Raw genomic sequence first — 24680 nt, 5'->3', positions numbered from 1 at the left:
ATCTGCAAAATGGAGATAATTCCTTCTTCTATATCTCCCAGGGCTGTTACAGGGAAAAGAGTCAGTCAGTCAACCGGCATTTATTAAGCTCCTATAGTGTGCCAGGTACTGTGGTAAGCACTGAGATGTGTAAACCTGAAAGAATCACATAAATGTGAGCTGTGGTGGTGCTGAGGATGATTCCCACTGGAGCCAGCCCATTCAACTTAGGCTAAGCCTGGCTGGAAAGTTTTCCTACATGAGGCCTAAATCTGCCTTCTTATGACTCTCATCCTTTGCTCTTAGTTCTACCCTCTAGGAATAGACAAAACAGCAGGAGGGGAGGAATCACCGGCAAATGGGATGAACATGCTATCTAGGCCTTTCTCTAAGCCATCGATATAAAGCATTAAACAAACTGGGGCCCAGGCCTGGTACCAAGTGAACCACCCTCCTGCCATGGAGATACTGAACTGTTAGCAAACATTTTGGTGAAGAGTCTGGGGATCCAATATGTTCTGGGTCCCTATGACTGTCTTACTATTTAACTATTCCTCTCCACAAGAACGGCATAAGATACTTTAATCTAGCAGACGACCTCTTCCAGCTTCCCCTTCTCTACAGTCTAGTACTCATCTTATTACCAAAGGAAATGAAGTGAGTCTGGCATGACAGTTGTTGAGGAAGCCATGACAGCTCTTGGTAATGACTCTTCCCTTTCTGGATGTTTAGTAAATGTGTGTCTTAATGATCCATTCTAGAATGTTACTAGGAACTGAAGTCAACATCACCAGCCTATGGACTATAGACTCTGTTCTCTTCTCTTTTGTGAAAACTGGGTCCATGTCCTTCTCCAATGCTGTGGTACTACTTTCCTGTTTCTGACAACCTTTCAAATATTGCTTATGGTGGCTCAGCAAACACATGGGCCAGTTCTTTCAAGACCAGAGGATTTAGCTCATCTGGACCAAGGGACTTGGTTTCATCAGGAGCAGCTCGGCTGAATAATTTTGTCTGCACAGCACCTCCCGCACCTCCCACAGCACTGCACACAGGGCCCTCCCATATGGCAAACACTGCAGACTTGTGCTGAATGAATGGCAATATACTGTAGTGGCTTGAAGTCAGGGGACTTGGGTTTGAATATTGTCTCTGACAGTGAAGTAGTTGTTTGACCATGGATAAATTACTTGACTTCTCAGCCCCAGTTGCCCTGTTTGTAAAACAGAGATGATAATATCTGTTTTATTATCTTATAAAGCTGTTAGAGAGAAAATGTTTTGTATGCCATAATAATCAAATGTTCAAAGGGGTTTATGACACCAGAGATTGGGAGCTCCTTCCAACAATGCTGCTCAGTCTACAAGTGCTTGTTCATCCTCTAGGACTCTCCTCCATATCCTCCCCCAAAAGCTTCCACGTGGGGTCTACCAATATGCTGAAGGCCTTCCTTGCCTGCTTTCAACATCACAAAGGTACCCATTGTCCCTTGCCTTTACCACATGACCACACCATCTTCCTTGTCCTACAATTTCCCAATGACATCCTTGACTTCTGTCTTCAGCATGGATGATGTGTTGCAGTTTGCTCACATCACCTTTCTATTGCCCTCTGTGTGAAGCTTATCTTTAAGGAATCGGTGATGTTCCAGGTCTTACTGCCATACATTAGTAAAGCATCTGTATTGAAAAGATAGACCAATGTAGTGATGAGACACTTGAAGTCAGTAACAATGCTTTGCAATTTCCCTGAAAGCAGTCCAATCTACTCTTCTTCCTTCCCAACTCTTGGCCTTGCTCACTATCCACCTGGACACAGACTTGAACAAGCTCTACAGAGTATCCATCTAGATGCATGCTGATTTCTTTGACCATCTGGTCTTTTTGGTGTGTTTGGAGAGGCCAAACTCCTCTGGGTGATCATGGTTCTCTTCCAGGAAGCCCTGTGATGTCTCTTGGCTGGATGCAATCAGTGCAACGTCATCTATAAAAAGGAGTCTCTAGAAAACAACAGCATCCACACAGAATCCTTCCTCCACTCAGACTTTATGCTGGACCTTCTCTATCACAATGGTGACCATATACTGGGTAGACATATACCTCCTTCTTGTATGTCAATCCTGATGTTTATTATCAAAGATTGCTGAATAGTGTTCAGTGGCACTGCACAACATGCAATACATAAATATGAATTATTATCCTAATGATAACAACAACAATAAACCTAAGAGAAGAGATCGAAGTCATGTGAGAGCACAATAAGGTGAACATAACTGCTGTTGTCCTGTTACTGAATTACATTGAGGACCCATCCAGCAAGTCTACAATCAATAAGCATTTACTAAGCACTTACTATGTGCCAGCCACTGCACTAAAGGCTGTGAGGATGAAAAGAAAGGCCAAGAAGGGAAAAAACCAAACCCAAACAAAAAACCTGAATGTCCCTGCCCTCTAGGAGCTCACATTATAATTCAGGAGAAGGCATTGTAAATAACTACTCTGATTCAACTAGCAAAAGCAATTATTTTATCCACCAGCACAACAGTCTATAGAATATTCAAATTTAAAAAAATAGGATAGCCGCTTGTCCCAGGACCACTTCTACGTGAGCCCACTGAAATGGAAGAGGTCAAAATAACAGCAGAAGAAGATAGCCTTCAAGAGCTGGTGGGAATTCCTGGAGTCCTCCAGGGTGGCCCCAGAAAGTGATCTTTGACCCCAGCCAGGGCTCTTTCTCCTCAGCCCCATCACTCTCCTACCAAACACCCTGAAAAAGCCTTTGGGTGGAGGCCCAGGAGTCAGACCCTCGCATGCGTCCTTCTCGCAGAGAGGGACCTGCACTGCTAAGCACACGGGGGCACTGGTCTCGACATGATGCTCCGGATTAAGTTAGTTTTAAAGAAACTGGGCACCCAAGCGGTCTTCCTTTCCTGATCATAACTGAGTCACAAGCTTATTAGGATTTGCTTTTAAAAAACGATCTAAAGAAATTCGCAATTGCCAATAGAAGTCTTTCTTTCTTGTTTTATATTCAGCTGATACTTGAGCTTTAAGAACTAGAGAGTATTCTTGCTCAGCACAGTGTCTGACACATACGTAGGTGCTTAATAAATGTTTACTGACTAATATACAAAACAGTTCTCCAAACTTAAGAGCCTCCTTTAGGTCTTTTACTTGTGACCTGAACAATAACTTTCCAGAAGACACTTTCAAAGCAAACAGAAATCCTAACATCTTGAAGCCAAAACGCAATCAAAAATTCAATTATATTGGGCCTTGGATTTTTCCCATAACCCTCATATTAAAATTTGTGCTCAGCATTAAAGGAATTAGAGTCAATTTCTTTACCGATGAGTTCTGGGGAACACAAATTACGAAGAAAGAGTGAACTGGGAAATCCCCATGCAAATAAAGTGCATTCATATTCTCATACAACATAATCAGTAAATCTGGCGCTAACGAGACACCCAATCGAAGTGGCTGAGAAGCGAGCTTTGTGCATTACTGTCAATCAATGTCTCTAGACCAGGATAAAGGTAATCTGGGAAGGCAACACACCTATTATTACAAATTCCTAACTAAGAACAGTGCTTCATTACTTTAAAATGTCACTGTCAGTTGACAGAGTAACAGATAAACATCTTTCTACTATGTGCCTGACTGCCTTCATCACTGCATGATTGAAATGATGACTTGTTTATTGTGAACTTAAATAACTTTACAGAGAGGAAGCCCATGCTGTCTGCAGAGCCTCTCCTCAGCTCCTGGCATCGTCCATCTGGAACTCATTCACTCAGACTTCTGGCCAGGAGGTACAATTGACCTCGTCGGACTCACGTTCCTCTGCAGCCAAATGAAGATCATAACGCTGGCACTCCTGACCTCACGGTGGTGCCAGCAGGAAAGTGCTTTGCACAGAAGGGCTACAAGTGCCACACAAGTGTAGTGGTATTATTATTTTTCCATTTGATGTTCTTAGGCAGCTGGTGGCACAACAGATTGAGTACTGTGTTCAGGGTTAGGAAAATCTGGGTTCAAATATGGACTCAGACACTTTCTTAGGCAAACCAGCCTCAGTTTCTTCATTTGTTAGATGCAGATCATAACAGCACCACCTACCCTCCTCACCTGCTGAGAGGTTCAAATGAGATTGTATTTGTAAAGCACTTAGTACAGTGTCTGGTACATAGCAGATGCTTAATAAATTCTTGTTTCCTTCCTTTCTCCCTCCCTTCCTTCTTTCCATAAACTGCCATAATCCACATTCAACTGGATTTATCAAGAACCACAAAATCATTTATTGAACACTTCCTATATCCTGAGAGGCTGTGTGGTGTAGGGAATAATCTACATTCAACTGGATTCATCAAGAATCACAAAATTATTTATTGAATGCTTCCTACATCCTGAGAGTTCAAGGATGCCTCCACCGTCCATCTCTATAAAGGTAAAGGAAATAGATTGTCCTGTGACAATCACAGGAGGGTCTCTCTCTTAGTCATTGCTGGCAAGATTCTTGCCAGAGTGCCCTTAGTAGGTTGATCCTTCACCTGGAAGATGGTCATCTGCCTGAGAGCCAGTGTGGCTTCAGAAAGGGCCAAGGAACAGTCCACATGGCGTTTGCTGCCTGACAACTCCAGAAGAAATGCCAGGAGCAGAACAAAGGTCTGTATACAATGTTTGTAGATCTGACCAAGGCCTTTGATACTGTGAGTCGTGAGGACTTGTGGAAAGTTGTCAAAATTTGGTTGCCCAGAGAAGTTCTTCAGCATACCATCAATTTCATGACAGCATGCTTGCCTGGGTTCTAGATAATGCTTTTGTGACTTCCTGGTCACCCATGGAGTGAAACAAGGCTATGTGCTGGCTCCCATGCTTTCATCATGATATTTTCAGCCATGTTGTCAAATGCTTCCATTTGAGGGTGAACACGGCATCAAGGTCAGCTACTGCACTGATGATAAATTCTTCAACTTGAAAAGGCTACAAGCCATGACCAAAGTGCAGGGAGTGTTGGTGCATGATTTTCTGTTTGCAGATGATTGTGCACTCAGTGCAGCCTCTGAAGCTAAGATGCAACAAAGTATGGCTCAATTCTCTGCTGCTTGTGCTAATTTTGGCCTAACAATCAACATCAAGAAAACACAGGTGCTCCAATCGCCACCACCACACCATCATACGTGGAACCACCAGTTACAGCAAATGGAGAAGTTTTGAATGCTGTGGATGAGTTCACTTACCTTGGTAGTGTACTTTCCAGGGATGTGCACATTGATAATGAGGTTGACGCACACACTGCCAAAGCTAGCTCAGTGTTTGGGAGGCTCCAAAGGAAATTAGGGAGACAAGAGGTATTAGACTGATTACCAAACTGAAGGTCTACGGAGCTGTGGTGCTGACCTCATTGTTGGATGCCTGTGAACCAGTCTACCAGCGCCATCCCAGGAAACTTAATCACTTCCATTTGAATTGTCTTAGAAAGATTCTGAAGATCACCTGGCAGGTACCAGCCACTGAGGTCCTTACTCGAACTAAACTGTCAAGCATTCAAACTCTGCTTCAGAGAGTACAACTCTGATGGGCTGGCCACGTTGCTTGAATGTAAGATGTATGCTTGCCAAAAAGACTATTTTATGGAGAACTCACATAGAGCAAGCATTCACATGGTGGTCAGAAGTGACACGAGGACACTCTCAAGGTCTCTCTCAAGAACTTTGGAATTGATTGGGTGACACGTGGGCACGTCATGCTGAGCGGTCCTGTGCCAGTGTCTCCGCTCAGCATGATGTGCCCGCATCGGGGAAGGTGCGGTGCTCTATGAGCAAAGCAAAACTGAAGCAGCTCAAAGGAAATGCAGGATGTGCAAATTTAGAGAATCCACCTCAAATGTTCACACGGACTATTTGTGCCCAACCTGTAGTAGAGCATGCCAAGCTCGTACTGGCCTGATCAGCCACAGTCGGACACACTGAATCTTGACTCAAGCATAGTGATGTCATTTTGATCCTCTTTGAGAACGAAGGACAACAACCAACAAACCAACATCCTGAGAGGTTGTGCCTCAAAGCCAGGAAGACCACTACCACATCTTGACTGTGTGACCCTGCTAAGGTCATCAAACTTTTCTGGAGTGTAGATAACTAAGATTGCTGAGTGGGGGAAGACCTACACTGGCAGAGAAGTTTCTCCCCTGGGAATTCCCTCTACCAATCAAACAATGGGTCTCATTTCCCTCCTTGCCCGCTTCCTGCTTGGGGCCCTGTCATCCACTACACATTTTTTCAGGGCTCTCTAGTGTTAGGCTTATAGAGCTTCAGAGCTGGAAAGGACCTTCGAGGTCACCATATCCAAATCTGTCCATCAGAAAGTCATCAAACATCAGCAGATCACTTCCCTGGAGTAAGAAGCTGGGAATACTGGGAAAAATGTGTTTTATATATTCCTGACAATGGGAAGTCTCCTCCTTCCATGGTAATTCATTCAACTGTGGGATGACTCTGGTGTGAACAGGAATCTGCCTCCTTGTAACTTCCTGGTTCTACCCCTGGGGCCAAGAAGCATGAGGTAAATTCCTTTTCCCCACGACATGCCAGGAGGGATTTGAAGCCAGGGATCATGCTCCCTCTAAATATTTTCTTCTCCAGACTTAATATTTGACCTTCCCATTTCCAAGGCAATTTTGAAGGTAATGTCACAATTTCTTATGACTTTCTATAAAATGTTAGTAACACACCCAGTCATGAACTCTAACGAGGCAGCACCGTGAGGTGGGGAGATCACTGGGCTGGTAGTCAGGACACCTGGTTCCAGGCCTGGCTCCATTATTCATTTGTTGTGTAACTATGGTTGAGTAAACCTTTATAAGCCTGAGATTCTTGATCTGTAAACTGGGAGTTCTACCACCTCAATTCTTGGTGCTTCTCAATGTCTGATGTGTCTGTGTGATGATGCATATGAATGTCCTTTTTGTAAGTCACTAATATGAGATGCTATAAATATTGTAAATAATAACCTTGATAACAAAAATGCTCTAAATAGAGTAATTTTTCAATCCTGTCCCTCCAGGATACTCTGTGTTATTAAAAACATTTGAACATTGCTGTGAGACAGATGGTTTTAGAATTCAGGAGATCTACTGATTCATTCCACAAACCCTTATCAAGCGCCTATACCCAGGCATTTTAGAGAGTTTCAAACGTGTTCAGATGTAAAACATGCTGATCACGACATACCTATTTCTGCAAAGGGAAATGGGAAACAAACACATGATGAAAATCAGCAGTGTGCTGAAAATCTAACTGCTTGGTGTAATCTTGATGAGCAAGCTCTCAGGGTCACTCTCTCCACAACTAGCTAAACAGAGAAGCTCTATTAAAAACCTCACTCTCTGCCAGTACTGACATAGGAGAGTACGGCTGATGTGGGCACCCACCATCACCATCTGTCCACCACACTGAGGCCTGGTGTGACCTTTGACCTTACCTCATCCTTTATGTCTTCCTGCTGTTGTGCCATGAAGATCTCCACTGCAGCCATCAACCTCATCATGAGCTCGTCCACTGTTGTGTTACCTAGCAACACCAGAAGATTGCCGAACTTCACATTATTAAAGTTATTAAAAAATGGAAAGCAATTCTTGAATTAATCAGGAAGGAATAACTAGTGTGGGGAAAAATTACAGATTAGAATGCTTAATATCTCATTAAAATATTTTAATTTGTCTTTTCATCGAGAAGTTTGACATGTTCAACTAGAAAGTGGTGATGGGCAACATCGGCAGCTGAAATTCAAGAATTTGTATGTGATGGGCAGCAATATTGTGCCCATTAAAGTTCTGTAACAGATATTTGAGAATTAAAGATGAAAACTGGTTTTCCCCAAGCTGTCAAGGCAGTTAGTTACTTAAAGAAGCTAATGAACACACTACCATTATTTTGGACATGCTTTTGTTTCTATGACTATTCCTATGACTATAGAATATGGGGCGAGGAAGGGGGGTCAGTCTCAGAACCTGAAAGAGGGGGAAGGGATCTTGCTTAGGCATCAGCCAACCCAACCTCCTCATTTGACAAGATCACTTCAAGGATCTACCATTTTGTTGGTCGGACAACTCTGTCCACTGATGCACACTGCAATCTACCCCAAACATCTAGTCGTTTGGTGGAATGGACGAAAGGTTGGATTTGAAGTCAGGAAGATCTAGATTAGAGCTTTCCTGTGACACTGACTGGCTGCGTGAACATGGTCAGATCCCCTCCATTCTCTCGGCCTTAGCTTCCTCCTCTGTAAATTGAGGAGACTGGGCCCGATGGTCTCTAAGAGGCCTCCACCAAGGACCTAGGTCACTGTTGTCCAAAGAGAGTGTGAAAGGGGAGATCGGAACCCAGGCTGTCCTGTCTCCAAGTCCAGCACTCTCTCTACCTGGCAATCCTGTCTGTCCACCTCCTTTACAGAGGAGAAAATGGTGCCACAAAGAAGCAAAGTCAGTGGTGGAGCCCAATTCGCCAGGGTCCAAACCCAGTGAGAGCTCCACGTCACAAATCCTGCTCAAGCAGCAACAGCCTGCAAAGGGATGATTAAAAAAAAAAAGCAAAAATAAAGAAAAAACTTTGTGGCTTCTTTCAGTTATGGACAATGGGAATAATTCAGTGTCTCAAAGCGCGGCTGCATAAATGGCTAGGAAGTGTAGTGAGCTCTTCTGATAAAGACTGGGGTTTGTCAGCTACTGCACCATTCAAGCTCCTTCAATGAAGTCATGGTCTGAGATCTGTCCCAAGCCCAGAAAGCCACAAGATCCGATCAGAGCTGAGGGTGTCTAGCCCAAGAAATCAAGGCTGGTAACTTGTTCCAAGCTATACCTCTAGTAGAGCTGGAATTAGGTCCCAGGTACTTCAGTGAAAAACAATAATAAAAATTGTTAAAGTCATAGAGTTTTACAAAACTGTATTCGATTTTGAAAAGGTCTGCAAGATGCTTTCCAGTGCAACATTTCCACAACAGAACTAATGATCCCTCTGCCCATCCTGTCCCCTCTTCCAAACGTGTCTCTCACTGTGGAGGCTGCCATCATCCTCCCAGTTAGCCAAGCCCATAATCTTGGTGACTTCTCTCACTCCTCATTCTCACTCACCCCACACATCAAATCTACTGCCAGATCTTGTCATTTCCCCTTTCCTATCTCGGCTCCATTCCCTTCTCTTCGCTCGCGTAGCCATTAGTCAAGTTCAGACCTCGCCACCTCTTGACTAGACTGATTTAGCCTGCCTCACTTCTCTCCACTCCAATTCATGTTCTGCTCAGCCATCAAAAGAGATTTTTCTAAAGCATACATCTGACTATGCCATTCCTCTACTACTATGTTGCCCCCCTACTACTATTAGCTCCAGGAGTAAATACAAGCTCCTCTGTTTTTCATATAAAGCTCTTTGCAACCTGGCCCTTTCCTACCTTTCAAGTCTTCTTACAACTTATAGAACAGATAGCATCAGAGCTGACAGAAACCCAGATCCACTGATTTTCGATCCAATGCTTTTCTCCAGATTGCCAACTCACCGAGGGCAGGCATTGGGTCTGCTTCTACCCTTCTCTGCTCAGCACACAGCCCAGGCCTGGTGCCTGCTAGGAGATCCTCTCTGCAGCCAATGCCATTGTTAGTCACCCTCTCCTCTCTTTGTCACTGCTCCACCTGAGTCGTCATCCTACCTGTCTGGCTGCTCTGCTTAAGTCTCTTTTGCTGGCTCATCATACATACTAAGCCCCATAGGATTTTGTCTTCTCTCTAATAATACAAGTTAATTTAGGGATGAAGGGAATCGGCATCTTGGGGCACCAAGAAAGACTTCAGGTAGAAAGTGGTGCTTGAGTTGAGTCTTGAAGCAAGACCTCAGTGGCCATGACCAGTCAAAATAGAGATGTCCTACCCCTGACATTTAACAACTATATTAGCTGTGTTTGCACCAGGGACTGCCGCTGGCCTTTCTGAAGACTCCTTCCATAAAACTCTAGTTTGGAGCTGAAAAGGACCTTTCTCATCATCTAGCTTGAGCTTCTAATTTTACAGAGGGGGAAACTGAGGTCCAGTGACTTGTCCAGGGACACACAAGTAGCTGCAGAGCTGAGAATTACACCTGGATCCTCTGATTTTAAACCCTGTACTTTCTCCAGCGTCCCATGATGCCACCTCCTATCGGAATACCTTGATGTTAAGAACGTGTAGCATGAAGGCAAAAAGAAGGCAAACAGCCAGGCTCTAGCACCAATGGCACATGGCCCCGTGCTGAAGGAGGGCGTGCAGGCCTTACCTTGTATGACATTCAACACTTCGTTCGATGAACGCTTTCCCATGATGACGAGGAAAAGTGGAAACTGATCTGTTTTCTGAGTTCGAATGGTCTGAGCCACCACGCTGCCAAAGTGCCTCGTGCACATTGTCAGAAACCTAACAGGAGACAGGAAATGGGAAGGTGACATGGGGATCTTCCTCAGCACTGGGGTCACCTGTGCCATTCTATGGGAGACATGTGGGCGTGAGGCCAGTGGCCTGACAGAGAGACAAACTGCTAAAAATGTGAGCCCAGATCAAATCTGGCTGTGCTGAAAAAGACGGAGACATGGATCACCTGGGTCCATCCCACTCATCAGTGACTAGGCCTCTATTTGCCCCAGAACAGTGAGGAAGGTTTCAAATGTCTATTATTGTTCTAAGCACTAGGCTTTGGCCAAGAAACCTCATGCTAACATGTCCACCTTCTTCAAATTTGAGCATTCGGTGCCTGAAGGGTGTTTTCTCTGGAAGCAGTGGCCTTCTCGCTTCATACTTAGTACTAGGATAAAAACAATAATTCTAAGCTTTTGACCAAAAAAAGCTCTGAGATATTAGCATAGTGAAGTCTAGCATTAGTATTCTTACCACGATCGGGAATAAATGAAAAAACTGATAAAGCTTCTCTCCTCCATTAGAGGACTGTTTGAAATTAGCATTTCTTTCAAGAGAAAAGGGTAGCTTATGATATGTTTTCAGATCTGATGGTAAAAAGTAAATGTCATAATAATAATGAATTATGAAAGACCAAATGCAAATACAGAATGCTTTAATAAGATCCAATTTAATAAAGTCTGTAAAAATAATGGACTTTTAATAACACGGGTCACAAAAGGCAAAACAGTGGAAATTCTGAGGGCTGGCCACTGGTACCGGCTTATTAATTCTTAATTATGTTCATGAAAGGCAACTTAAATCGTGTGTTTTCTTATGCCTTATGATAATATTTTAGGTAACAACTGCTCTGAAATGTATGTTCTGGCTGATGAGCAAAGTCCTGTCATCACATGAGCTAGATGGTAAATCTATTTAGAAAGACAAACGGCATTAAAATGCCATGTGCTCAGATTCATTGGAGACCCAAATTCACAGCAGAATTGGCCCCTTTAATTCTTAAAGCCAATACCTTTCTTGCTGGGAATCTGTTCCTCATTCTGGAAGTTTGGGCCTATAGTGACAGTCACCCTCTGGTGAGAGGATGACCACTGTGGCCATTAGCAATACCTCTAGCATGGGATACTGCCATTGTCAGCTTTCACAATGGAAGCTCACCTTCATGGTCTCTGTATATTCAGTAATGACAATTATTACTCATTTGTAGTGACTGAAGTTTTATAATGTGCTTTTCTATTAAAAACTTTGTGAGACCAGCAGTATAAGGACCATTATTCTCACTTAAGAGAAGAAACTGAAGTTCAGAAAGCCTGAGACTTTCCCAGGGTAATACAGTTAATATGTGTTGGGGACTGGAACCCTGGTTTTTCCTGACACTGAGGCCTAATGGCCTTTTATTCCAGGCCCTCACAAAGACTCTGTTCACTCCTCTCTAAAGGATCTGAGTATGTGGTATTTGTCTATGTGCCATACTCCTCTACTTAGACTTGGAACTCTCTGAAGGCAGGGTGTAGGTATTATCTAAACTTTGCATCTCCTCAATGCTCTGCATGCAGCAGGCAGGTAATTAATGCTTATTAAATTGACCCGTTCACAGAAGCAGTTTTTAGGGACCTTGGAGGCCATCGAGACCAGCTATACCTTCTCCTTTCTACCAGGTCCCCATCAAGTTTTCATCTTGCTTTACTGAGTGATGGGGAACTCAGTGATCTTCTGGAGCAGCCCGTTCTACTTTTCATTGGCTTGAAGCATTAATTAATTTTCCCTACAGCAAGTCACCGGAATCTTTCTACCTGTGCCTTCTGGGGCCAAGAAGAACGCGGTTAAACCTGCTTCCATGGGATGACCCTTTAGATATAGTTCTCACATCCTCACTTACTCTTGATTTTCCAGGATAAGTAAATATCCCCAGTTCTTTCAATTGTGGAATGGCACTGTAGGAAGCAGCTAAAAGTCAGGTTTCAAAGCAAGGGCCCACAATTCCACTGATGGTATCCAGACATTTCAGGAGATCCATGAGAAGTATCAGAGCTATTCTGGGTTAAGTCCTGCTCCAGGAATAGAAGCTTCTAGACCAAATTTCCCTTGACCGCATCAAGGGGAGATAGATATATGGCTAGCAAGGCTAGAAGATTGTAGTCTATTTTTTCTCCTTCCCTCCCTCCAACTAAAATATTTGAAGCCTGCCTTAACCCTGATCTGAACATTTTGTGAATGTTGAAATGAAAAATATAAAAGACAGCTAGAAGTTCATTTCCTAGGACCAGGACAAAACGAGAACATGCTGCTTTCACACCAGTGGACAGAGTGTATCTCACACAGTCTCTGGTCAGCATCCACTGCACAAGGGATGGGATATCCTAACTGAACAGGACACCAATGATGATGACAATGATGAGAAAAAGCCACACTGGCTTGGTGCTTTCAGAAATCAATTCCAAAGCAATTTGAAATGTTAAATTTTCCAAATCAGTTTAGTTTTACAATTTATTTTATTACATCCATTCAATCTACAAATAGTAAGCACTGCTGTGCTCAGAATTACTATTCTGGAGGGAGGATAGAGGGATAACCATGAAGTGGGGTGAGCCATGCTGAGGACAGCAGACAGACCCCAAGCCAAGTGCTGTTGGAAGTTCTGGGCGGAGTGAGCTGGGAAAGGGGAAGCAGTCATCAATAGAGGAAGGCTTCCTGGTACAAGCGGCATCTGATCTTAATTTTCAAGGCTGAGCAGGAATATAACAGGGACAAGGAGGACAACACGCTATGATAGGCTATATAAATCATTCTTCACCACCGTCATCACAAATTTTGAGTGATTATTTTCCCTCAAGGAAAAAGGAGAATGACTCTTTGCTACAAGTCCAGCTTCCACTGTGCTGTGATGGAGAAAGCCATAATCTCTAAACATGACATTAATGGTGATCATCATTATGGGGGAAGGAAACCAGAATTGCATTGTATATTTTCAATTTAAAGCACAAAGGAGAAGAACCAGAAATAAGGGCAGATCTTATATTTTACCAAATTTACTCAAGCCTAGAATGTCCCATTCCCCAAGTGAAGAAGGTAAATCAATCCATCCATTTAATGTGTGTACATGGCATAATTGAGGGCATATTAACTGGAAAAGGAGATGGACTGGGGTGGGGAAAGACAGGGAGGGGACAACATGTAAGGCTGTCTGATTACTGTTTTGGTATGAGATATGAGCTCCTCCAGGAACTTCAGGAGAGCTGGATGGGTGAAGAAAAGACATGGATGAAAATCACAAAGGATGAGGAGGGGGGAGGATGTACAGTCATGGAAGCACTTTCCTTGGAACTGTGGAAGGAGGGAAGTAATGCAAGCAGTTGTATCTCTCTTGGAAAAGATGAGCTGAGAGAGGTTCAGGTGAGTCACTTGCTGAGGGTCATTTACTTCTCTTCTAGGAAGGGAGGAAGTATAATTCAGGACAATACCTGTGACCTGGAGTCAAAAGCCTTAATTCAAAGCTCCAACTCCTCCTAACTAGGGCAATCACATGTTTGCCACTTATCAAGTAGTGTCATCCTGGGGACAGAACTTACATTCTCTGCTTTGGTTTCCTTCTCCATAAAAATAGGAGCAGTAATTAATACTTGTTGTTTATAGACACAAAGAGCTTCAGAAATGCAAGCTTAATACTTTGTGAATGAAACATTTTTTTGTATGAAGTTCCTCACATTTCTTTATTTTTTAATTTTTAAAATTACCAGAGATATTTATTGCAAATTTTCTCCCCAGCTTTCTGCTTTCCTTCTAATCTTTATTGCACTGGTTTTGTTTGTGCAAAATCTTTTAAATTTTATATAATCAAAATTATGCTTTATCTTCTTTGGTCCTAAATTCTTCCCTTACCCATAAATCTGACAGATAAACTACTCCAAGGTCTCTTAATTTGCTTATGGAATCATTCTTTATATGTAAATCAGAAACATTCCATAAGCACTGTGCTGATAGCTAGGAATATCGAGAGAAGGAAGCAAGAGAGTCCTAGCTCTCAGGGAGCTCCCATTCTAGTTTGGGGAGATGACATGCAAAACAAAGGTCAACTGTATGACAGGAAGAAGGCCTAGGGACACAGAGGGGCAAAGGGCAAGGCTGCAGGATCCTCTTCATCAGCAGGTGAGAGGATGGTGCCAGGGCCTGGAGGGTATTGATGCAGGGCAGACTGCAACTCTGATCTCATGCCTGGAGAGGGCAAAGGGGGAAGAGCAGCCCTGCCTGGGATAGGCCACTGGAAAACCTGAGAGCTGTAGGTTTATTTGGATCAGGCAGCAGGACCTGAGAGGGCACTAAGAATGCTGCAGCATTTTCCACTAAGGAAAGGCCTGGACGTGGAAATGGAGAGATTAATTACACTAAATAGCAGTGTAGCTACAAGATCCTTTCCAAGTCTAAGTTTGAGAGAATGTCACCCCATTTTTGAATGATTAAGTGAACTGAATCAAACCATCAGTCAAAAACACTGATTGTGGCAGCTCTGTGGTGCAGTGGATAAAGCCTTGGAGTCAAGAGGACCCGAGTTCAAATCCGGCCTTAGACACTTACTAGCTGTGTGACCCTGGTCAAACACTTAACCCCAACTGCCTCAAAAAAATGTTAACTTATATGAACTAATAGTGAGTGAGGGGAGCAAAACCAGGAGAACACTGTACACAGTTACAGCCACATCGTGCAATGACTAACTCTAATAGACTTGGCTCTTCTCAGCAATGCAAGGATATAAGACAACTCCAAAAGGCTCATGATGGAAAATGCCACCCACATCCAGAGAAGAATTACTGAATCTGAAAGCAGATTGAAGCAGACTATTTGCTCTCTCTTTGTTTTGTTTTCTTTTATTTCTTCTTCTTGTGGTTCCTCCCATTGGTTAGAATTCTTCTTTGCAACATGACTAATGTGAAAATATGTTTAATGTGAATGTATATGTAGAAATCAGATTGCATGCTGTGTGGGGAGAGGAGAGGGGAGGGAAGGGGAGAAAATTTGGAACTCAAAAGTTTGTGCAACTGAGTGTTGATAAATTAATTTAAAAAATTTAAAAAATTAAATTTTTTTTTTTTACCTAAGTACTTCCCATGTACCAGATACTATGGTAGGACCTGGGGATACAAATACAAAAGGGAGACAGTACCTGCCCTCAAGAAGCTTATATATTCTACTGGAGGGATAAATGTGCTCCCAGGTAAATGGATACAGGATATATAAAAAATAAATACACAATGACTTTTGGGGGTGTGTGGCAGTAGACAGTAATAAATGAGGGTAATCAAGAGGGGTCTCCTGAAGGAGGTGGTCCTAGCTAATTGTTCTAAGAGGCACTGGTCAAGAGGAAAAGCGCTGCAGAAAGGTATGAAGGATAATCTTTGCAAAGGTGTTGTGTGAGAAGGCAAAAATTGTTAAGGGCTTAAAATGCCAAAGACAGAAGTTTGTATATGATTCTAAAGACAATGAGGAGTCACTGTAGCTTCTTGAACAGGGGGTGTAATGGTCAGTGTTATGGGAGCTTCAGGAATATTAACTTGTGAGCTTTGTGGAAGATGTATTAGAAAAGCAGAAGTGAGAAAAGGCGATACAAGGTGGGTTTACTGGGAAAAAAAGTTCTATTTAGGAAGAGAGAGAGAGAGAGAGAGAGAGAGAGAGAGAGAGAGAGAGAGAGAGAGCGACAGAGAGACAAAGAGACAGAGAGACAGAGAGAGAGACAGACTGAGACAGAGAGACAGACAGAGACAGAGAGACAGACAGAGAGATAGAGAGACAGAGAGAGACAGACAGAGAGATAGAGAGACAGAGAGAGAGGGACAGAGAGATCAGAGCTAGATATGTAGATTTTATAGTTAGTGTAGAGCTAAGAGTTGAATCCAGGAGAGATAAGGTGATCCCCATGGGAGAGTATAGAGAGAAAAGAGAGGGACCAAAACAAAGCCCTTGGATACACCCACATATAAGTGATTGATGGCTCCTGAAAAACAGAGCACCAAGCAGTCGCACAGATCTTCCAAGAGGCAGAGATCCACAACAGAGCTGTGTCACAAAACCCCAAAGAGACTACTCTCTCTACCTGGAATGTACTCCTTCCCTCCTTAACCTCTAAGTCAAAAAGCACCCCTCCATCCTTTCAGATACAACTCAGGCACCATTTTCTACATCAGTGGAGTAAAACTCAAATAGAAACAGAAGCCTGTAAACTAGATAGAAGGATCTCTGTGGGCTGCATATTGGCTTGGTTTTAAAATGTGATGTTTATTTTAAATGATATTTTATTGCATTTTTCTTTATTTCACTAAACATTTCCCAATTACATTTTGATATGATTTGGTCACACTTGGGAGTGTTGTGGGTTGCATTTGGCACACGGGTTGTGTGTCTGACACCTCTGCTCTACAGGAAGCTCTTCCTGATCTCTCATTTCCCCTCCAACTTCTAGCATCCTCCCACCCAAGCTTTGTATTTATCCACTTTATATTGATGCTGTATATGTTTCTATATGTACTTGTCCCATTAGAATGTAGGCTTATTGCATGTAGAAATTGTTTCTTTGCACTGACACATAGTAGGAGTTTAGTAACTGCTTTCTGATTGGCTGAATGACGAGGTAGTCAACTATATTAAAAGTTGCAGAGGTCAGGAGGATGACGTCTGAGAAAAAGTAATTTAGATTAAGCAACAAAGAGATCATGGGTGAGCATGGAGAAAAGAGATTTTGTTTAGTGGTAGAGGCAGAAGTCAGATTGTAAAAGGCAGAAAACTGAGTGTGAGGTGAGACAGTGATGGCAATGAGTGCAGAGCTTTTCCTAGGGCTTTGGTTGTGAGAGGAAGAGGAGACCCAGAATAACAGTTTAAGGGCATGGCAGGGCCAAAGATGAAGGAGATCTGGGTATGTCTGAAGGGACTGTCTCCTTGGGGATCAAAGGCCCCAGCAGACGGACTGGCAGGCATCACAAATGAGAAGCACCACCTCATCCTCTGAGAAGAGCAAAGGCAATGAAGATGGTAGATGACGCTGAGGTGATCTGCAGTATGGGACCAGGTAGGGAAGAGAGGGAGTTTTGGACTGATGGCCTCAATTCTTTTTTCAGGGAGGTCAAGGTCTTCACTGAGGGGAAGGGAGAGGTAGTAACAAAGGTGGCTTAAGGAGAGAAGAGCTTTGGAGCAGCTAAGCCAGAACATCCATCAGGGACAAGTGATGAGCTTGGCATGTGGCAGCCAATGCTCAGGTGAGGCTGGAACATAGCAATCCGTGGTGGACCTGGGCAGCACAGTAGCACGACCTCGTTTCAGCACCATGAGCAGGAGGACAAAAGGCAGATAATGGTGGAAATTTAGGGCTGGGATTTGGGAAGGGATGAGTCGTTAAAAGGCAAGGGAGCCAGTGATGCAAGGATTTAGGGCACAGTCAAGCCAAACTGAATGCCAAAGGAAGAAACATGAGAGCCAGCAGGTTTGAATCCTGGCCTGGTAGAGAGATGAGAGGCAACAACCAGGTCCTTGAGCTGACAAAGTTGTTCCATAAGAGACGTGTCAGCAACCATGCTGAGTTTTCCCTCTGTTCTCATCAAAGGCTAGTCTTGACAACTGTATCTGATTCAAATGTGTTCTTCCTGAATAGCAGTAATCAGATTAGCAGAGGAAAAACCACTCTTTCTGCACCAATGTTCCCACTGAAACACAGTGACCTTTTCCACCAAGCAGTTATGGTTTTAACCCAAATCACATGATGTAGCCATTTGGGAAGCTCCTTTAAATGGGCTATGGGAAATCATCTCCTGGCAGGTATTTTTAGAAGATTAATTTTCTGTTTTAAAGCAAGTGACTGAAATATTGTCAACAGTTTAGCCATCATCTATATACAGACATGCTTGTTTGAAATCGAAAGAGACAACCACCTTTCCTCCTTTGCCCCCTTCCCTCCTCTCAGGGCTATTAGGAAGCTATTCAGAGGTGCCCCCGGAACAATGCTGTGCAGTAATTATGATGAGCTGACAAAGAGCTGTGAACAATTACAGAGCCCATTTGGAAACCCTACACTAATAAAGTCATTAGATGCCGCCCTTGCCATGGTCCTTCTAAAGGCTTCTGAAGTTACAAGAACACCCGGCATTGTTTGTAGGGACAATTGCTGCTGGCAGAAACAAGCCTTGAGTTAAACCGGGCTGCAAATTGATCTTGACATTCTGTTAAGGCCGCCACTGAAATCAAAAGCAGAGGAGAGCAGGAGAAAATGAGTAGGTAGGATGTAATCATGGAACAGGAGGGGTTCCTCCTCACCTTCTCTCCTCCTCCTCCGCAAGACAAACTAGGGGAGAAAATGACAAATTCGCCTGTGGTTTAGAACTTGGATTTTTCAGAGCATTAATCTGACTCAGTTCAGGATGGTTAGGCTGCCATGTGAGACTTTTCCTTGAAAAGTACAGGAAGGAAAATGTGGAAGGAAAGAGAAAGGAAGGAAGGAAGGGTGGGAGGGAGGGAAAGAAAGAAAAAAAGGAAGAGGAAAGAAAGGTGAGGGGAGAGAATATTAGAGGCAAATTCTTTCTACAACTACTGGGGAGGATCCCAGAAAAACTTAGTACTCCCTGTATGCAAAAGACAGCCTTTCTGGTGGGCTGATAAGCAGGAGGCAACATAACCTATTTGAACACTGAATTTCCATCCAAGGGATCTGGTTTCATTTCCTGGTTGTTGGATCATGGGCAAATTTCTCTCCTCTCTGAACCAACACTTGGGTCATGTTGTGGGCACTTCAGATCTTGAGGGGGACACGATGCCCATCAGGCTTTATCTGGTCCAAGGTTCCCATTTTATGGACGAGAAAAAAGAAGCCTCAAAGACCCAAGATACAAGTGGAGCAGGGCTTCAAGTACAGGTCCTCTGAGGCTCTACGAGCCCAGGTGTTCTCTAAAATAAAATGGGGACCACAATGTGCACATGACCTGAGGTGCTGCTGTGAGGAAACACTACGTGAATCCTGAAGTGGCACATAAATGTGTTCCCTAAGCTCCGGGGCAGGGACAGAAGGAAGGGGAGGCTCACAGCTGCAGAGGAATACTCATGAAGCCTCATGGAGCACAGACCCCAACCCTGAGGTACATCTGCTGGGTCAGGGGGAGGGCCAGCACCACTGAGGGGGTTAGTCCAAGGGTCAGTCCTTCTGAATATGGCTAATTACAGAGAGGGAGGATGCAGGTGAAGGGATCCTGCTGACAATAAGGGCTTAAGTCAATTAACTCTGGCCAAAGATTCAATAATGTGGAAAAAGACCCCTTAGAGGTGCCGGTGATCAGGCACCTGTCAGCTCAGCAGAGGAAGCGGGCCCTTCCCTGAAATCCTGCACCCAAGGCTTGAAGTTCAAAAGCTATGAGATTAGTGTAGACAGGCAGCCTGGGAAAGGAAGCCCTTGTGCTGACTGTGCAGGGATTTATAATATACATTGGATGATGAGAAGCGCCCCACTGATGGCACTCCTTGAAGTGGTGGGATGTGGCAGCAAAGGCCCCAGGTTCAGATCCTGGCTCTGCTCCTTGCCCCCACTTCCCCTGTCTGGGCCTTAGTCTCCCATTAAGGGCACAGGTTAGATTATCTCCAGGGTCCCATCTAGTCCTAAATCATAGGATGCAGAACTAGAAATCAAAGATGAAATATACCCAAGTTCTCTCCATGTACTGACTACATAATCTTGAGCAAGTCAAGGAAAGCCCCCTTTTTTTGGCCAGCATTTGTATTCCCAAAGCTTGGCATAGTGCTGGGCACAGGGCTATCATTCCGATCACTGTCATCACTAGGCAGAGACCCCAACGCAAGCCAGAGGGGCCTGGAAACCCTATCTCAGAATCACACGCATGGTGCCTAGACGAGGCTCAGTCTAGCTCTGGAGGCCATTCTGTCCCACCCTAAGGTCCGGAGAGGTTAGTCACACTGATGGGAAGCATGCAGCTAGCTGCTGCCACAGTGCACGGAGTGCTGAACACAGAATCAGGAGGCCCCGAGTTCAAATGCAGCCTCGAACAACACTTGCTCTGTAACCCTGGACAACCACCATCTGCCTCAGTTTCCTCAGCTATAAGATGGGATAATCTACCTCACAGGGTTGTCGTGAAGACCAAGGAGAGAATGTTTGTAAAGCATGGCATAAATCTTAAAGTGCTCTGACCCTGCCAGATGGTTACAATGATTAATTATCAGCTCCAGAGGCAGGGTTCAGACCCCAACTCTGACTCCAGGCCCAGGATTCTAGCTGCCTATTGGCTTCCTACTGGCTGGAAGAACTGGGGATGTCTGGTTTGGAGAAGAGAAGGCTCGGGAACACGATGGCATCTTCGTGTCTTTGAAAGGTTGTCATGCCAAAGAGAAACTGGTCTTGTTATGCCTGGTCACAAGGGGAAAATCAGGCTTGGTGTTAGGAAAAGCATCCTGACCCCAAGAGCAGTCCCACCAGGGGAGAGCCTGCCCCCAGGGGCACTGGTCCCCCTTGCCAGAGCCCTTTAGGCCTGGACAACCCCTTGTCTGCTAAGTGAAAGTGGGCATCAGCCAGATGACTGGGTCAGAGTCTATGCCTGCTGGGGCATCTTTTAACCAAATTCTGTGATCTATTATCATTATTACTATTATGAAAGTGATTCTAGATCAAAGGATGCTAAAGCTACAGAGGCAGTCAAGTATAAAAGAAAGAATCCTGGGCTTTGAGTCAGGAGACCTGAATTCTAATCCCAATTCAGACACTGTTTACCCAACTGTGAAATGGGAGTCATGATACCTCTGCTGCCTAGCCCATAAGGTACACACACCAGGGTCTTAAAGCCCGAAGCACGTAGAACTTTTAAATCTGTGTGACCCTGGGCCGGAGCCTCCCCCCAACCCAGGCCTCAGTTTCCTCCTCTATACAACAAGGGGGCCTCTGATGGTGCTCCCAGCTCTAGGCAGATGAGTCTATTGATCCTAAAGTGAAATGACTTCCCCAAGGACATCTAGCTAGCAACTAGCCAAATCATAAGGGAGCAGCCCTAGAGCTGGGAGACAGGCACAGGGAGGGGAAGGCCCTGCTCGGGGTCACACAGGCAGTGGGGGCAGCTGGGGTAGATTTGCGTCTGGTCCCCAGACTTTAAAATCCAGAGCGTCCCCCACTGTACCTTACTGCCTCAAAGCCTCTGATCTGGGGTTCTGCTGGGGCTTTCAAGTTTACAAAGTACTTGACCTACGTTATCTCATTTGACCCTCACAGTAACTCCCTGAGGTAGGCACTATCATTAACTCTACTTTATACAGGAAGAAACTGTGGCAAGGCAAGAGAGGTTAAACGCATTGGCTAGGTACAATCATATTTGCACTAGGCCCTCTCGAGGTTATTATGAGGAATTCGATCAGCTTGGACATGTTGGCTGAACTCCTATAGCAATGGGCCTGAGGATCCGTCTCCAAGGATCCCCTCCAGTAATGGAGAGTTTAACCCAGTGAGCAAGATGTCTGCTGAGCATCCTCTGGACACTGCAGGGGTCCAAGCAGGCCACACATGTCCCTGAGTTGGGCTCTCTGTCCTCAGTCCTGGCACCTGCTGAGTCCCTACAGAGTTATGGTCAGCTTGGCAGCCGGGGGGTGGGGGGGGGGAGGGCGTTACTCCCCAGGCTTTCCTGGCCACTGCTCTGTCCCTTTCCCATTCTCTGCCTTGGTCGGCCTCCCAACACTGACCGTACAGCAGACACTCGGGGCAAGCACTTTAAAAGCTGTAGGTTCAAACCAGCACAGACTTAAGCTCATGCATTTGGGACATCCTGGAAACGCTCAGAAAAGTGAATGTGAAAATATCTAAAGTAAAAAAATAGCTTTAACGAGGAGGATCCAAGAAGAAGGGAAGGAGTGCTGGCTTTGGAGTGGACGGTCAGGGGCTCAAGAGTTTGGTTCACTAGCTGTGTGACAACCTTGGCAGTGCTTCCTCTGGGTCTCAGCTTCCTCCTCTGTGAAATGGGCACAATCATACTTGTGTAATATACCTCCCAGAGCTGTAAAGAAAGAATGAGAGCTGTAGTTTTAATCATTCCCTATTAAGTCTACTTCTCTTCCACGTCCTGCTCACTGCTCTGTCTGAATGCTCTAGCCTAGGACTTTCCCTGGGCAGTGACCATTTCCCCAGGAGCCCACCAGGGAGTTAGCAAAGACTGCAGTGTTAGCTCTGTTTTGCAAAGGGGGAAACCAAGGCTCTCGAGTGGAGTGCCTGATATTCCCTAGAGGTGGCTGCCTTGGCTCTGACTCCTGGCTGGGGGCTGCCCAGAGCTGCAGGCAGTCATTGGTGCTATGGAGCATGTGCAGAGTCATTGTTAGTCCATGTCCTAGGAGGGAGGCCCAGCTCTGTAATTCCAGGCCACTCAGATTCCACGACGGCCACAGCTCTCCCCTACTTTACACACTCACCAACACGGTCAGTGGGAGGGCTGGGAAAACAGGGTGCCCTCAGTCTTAACTCAGCACAAGTTCTCAGGAGAGAACAACTGACATTGAGAAGGGAGAAAAGACAATCCATCCACCGTGAAGGTGTGGTATACAAGGGGCAGCAAACAGAAATCAGTGGCTTTGGTCACTGCTCTGGTTTTTGGCAGATTGATGATTTGGACTCATGTACCTTCATTTGTAAAAGCTGATGCTCCCCCATCGCTTCTACACGGGTATGGGTCAGGGGCAAGCTAAGTGCTTTTTGGGATGCTCCTGGTTAGAAGCTTAGTCAGAGTATTCCTTGAGCAAAAGTAAACTATTGGAATGTGGATATGCCCGGGCCTCAGTTTCCCTCTCTTTAAAATGAGGGGGAAAGAGGGGTTGCTAAGCCCTGCACCACACTGAAGCTCTCTATCCTATGTTCTAAGGTTCTCCCCTAGTTCAGACATTCCACGTTCTGGGTTCTAAGCTCCTTTCCAGTATGACATTCTAGTCTACAGCACCCTATGAGTCCTGTCCCTTGTGATTTACAGATAGCACTGGACATGTCACTCACCAACAACTTATTTCCATTACTTCTCATTGTCCGTAAAGAGAACACTGTTGACAGTGGAAAGTCTAGCAAGATCCTTGCAACAACTGAGAATGTGTCTTGTCGTGTGACTGTGTCTTGTTAGAGCTCTCCTGAAATCCAGGGTTGATGAGATTGGCACAACTTGATGAAAAATAATAACAGTAACAAAAAATACCTCAAACACACATGGCGATCGACTGCTTTCAAAGCCTCTGCTCCTCGTTATCATGTAAGCTTCTCCTAACAAGCCTCAGAGGTACACAGGGCAGGCACTCCAGCCTTGTGCACTGGGAAGAAGTAGATTTGGCACCAGAAGACCCATCCCTTCCATTTTGTGCTTTAGGCAAATTACTTAACTTCTTGAATCTTGTTTCTTCTCTTGGAAAATGCGGAGTTTGGCCCTTCTGATGCCAGCTCTTACAATCCTCATTTGAGAAATGAGAAAAGAGAGGTTCAGAGAGGGTTGTGAGCTGCCAAAGGCCAGAGGAAGACTGTGGTTGAGCTAAGACAAGAACGTAGGTCTCAGAGCTGAGAGCTCCTTCATCAACTTGAGAAGGAGGGTCAGAAGATTTGCTCTTGAGAGCTACAAGTAGCAGGAAGGCTGATGTAATCCGTTTCCAGGGCTGTCAGTAGCTTCAGGCAGCTTTGTGCGTAAAGATGAAGAAGCCCAGGCAGGACAGATATAATTAGACACCTCAACTCTGGAGAATCACCTCTGACCCAGGTGCTGAGAAAACTCCAGGGAAGTAGAGCCCTCCGTCTACAATAAATTATTTAAATTCACTAGTCTCTTAGCTTCTTAGACAACTGTGGCAGATCCATGCTGATTGCCATCCAAGAGGGAGCATTTCCACAAAATCACTTTGTGTTCTCATGAAAAGAAAAAGTCCTCTCCTCTTGTTGGGCCTTAGCTGCACATGGTGAACTTTTATGGAGGAGTAGGTGTGGGAGCGGAGAAGAGGGCAAGGAGAACATTTGATTTCTGCAACATTTTCCAGAGAATCAGACATTCTCTATCTTTTTAAAACTAGTGCTGACTTCATACCCAAAGACAGGGAGTTCGATTACAAACACGGCTACCAAAGGCTTACAAAATTCCCGGGCAGGGCTGGGGTGGGGGCACCTCTCCCCACCTCACCTCTGCTTTGGCTTTCTTCCTAAATGGCTTTTTCTTTTCAAATGTCCGAGAGTCCTTGCTCTTACTTGGTCCGTCATCCCCCACCCCCAGCGTACTTCACAATCAGTCCTGGGC

General features: G+C 44.7%; 1 protein-coding gene across 2 annotated transcripts in view; it reads right to left on the bottom strand.

The window, feature by feature from the left end:
• Positions 1–24680, bottom strand: part of FAF1 (Fas associated factor 1) — a 420864-nt gene that overhangs the window by 65902 nt on the left and 330282 nt on the right. For both annotated transcript variants that reach the window (XM_036754937.1, XM_036754938.1), the window contains exons 14-15: positions 10280–10416; positions 7461–7549 (exon numbers count right to left, since the gene is read on the bottom strand). In XM_036754937.1, the coding sequence (XP_036610832.1) occupies positions 7461–7549; positions 10280–10416 (226 nt within the window). The remainder of the gene's footprint in view (positions 1–7460; positions 7550–10279; positions 10417–24680) is intronic.

The sequence above is a fragment of the Trichosurus vulpecula genome, chromosome 4 (assembly GCF_011100635.1).
Source record: "Trichosurus vulpecula isolate mTriVul1 chromosome 4, mTriVul1.pri, whole genome shotgun sequence".
In the NCBI taxonomy this organism is placed as follows: domain Eukaryota; kingdom Metazoa; phylum Chordata; class Mammalia; order Diprotodontia; family Phalangeridae; genus Trichosurus; species Trichosurus vulpecula.
This window is presented reverse-complemented; position numbering and strand designations above follow the sequence as displayed.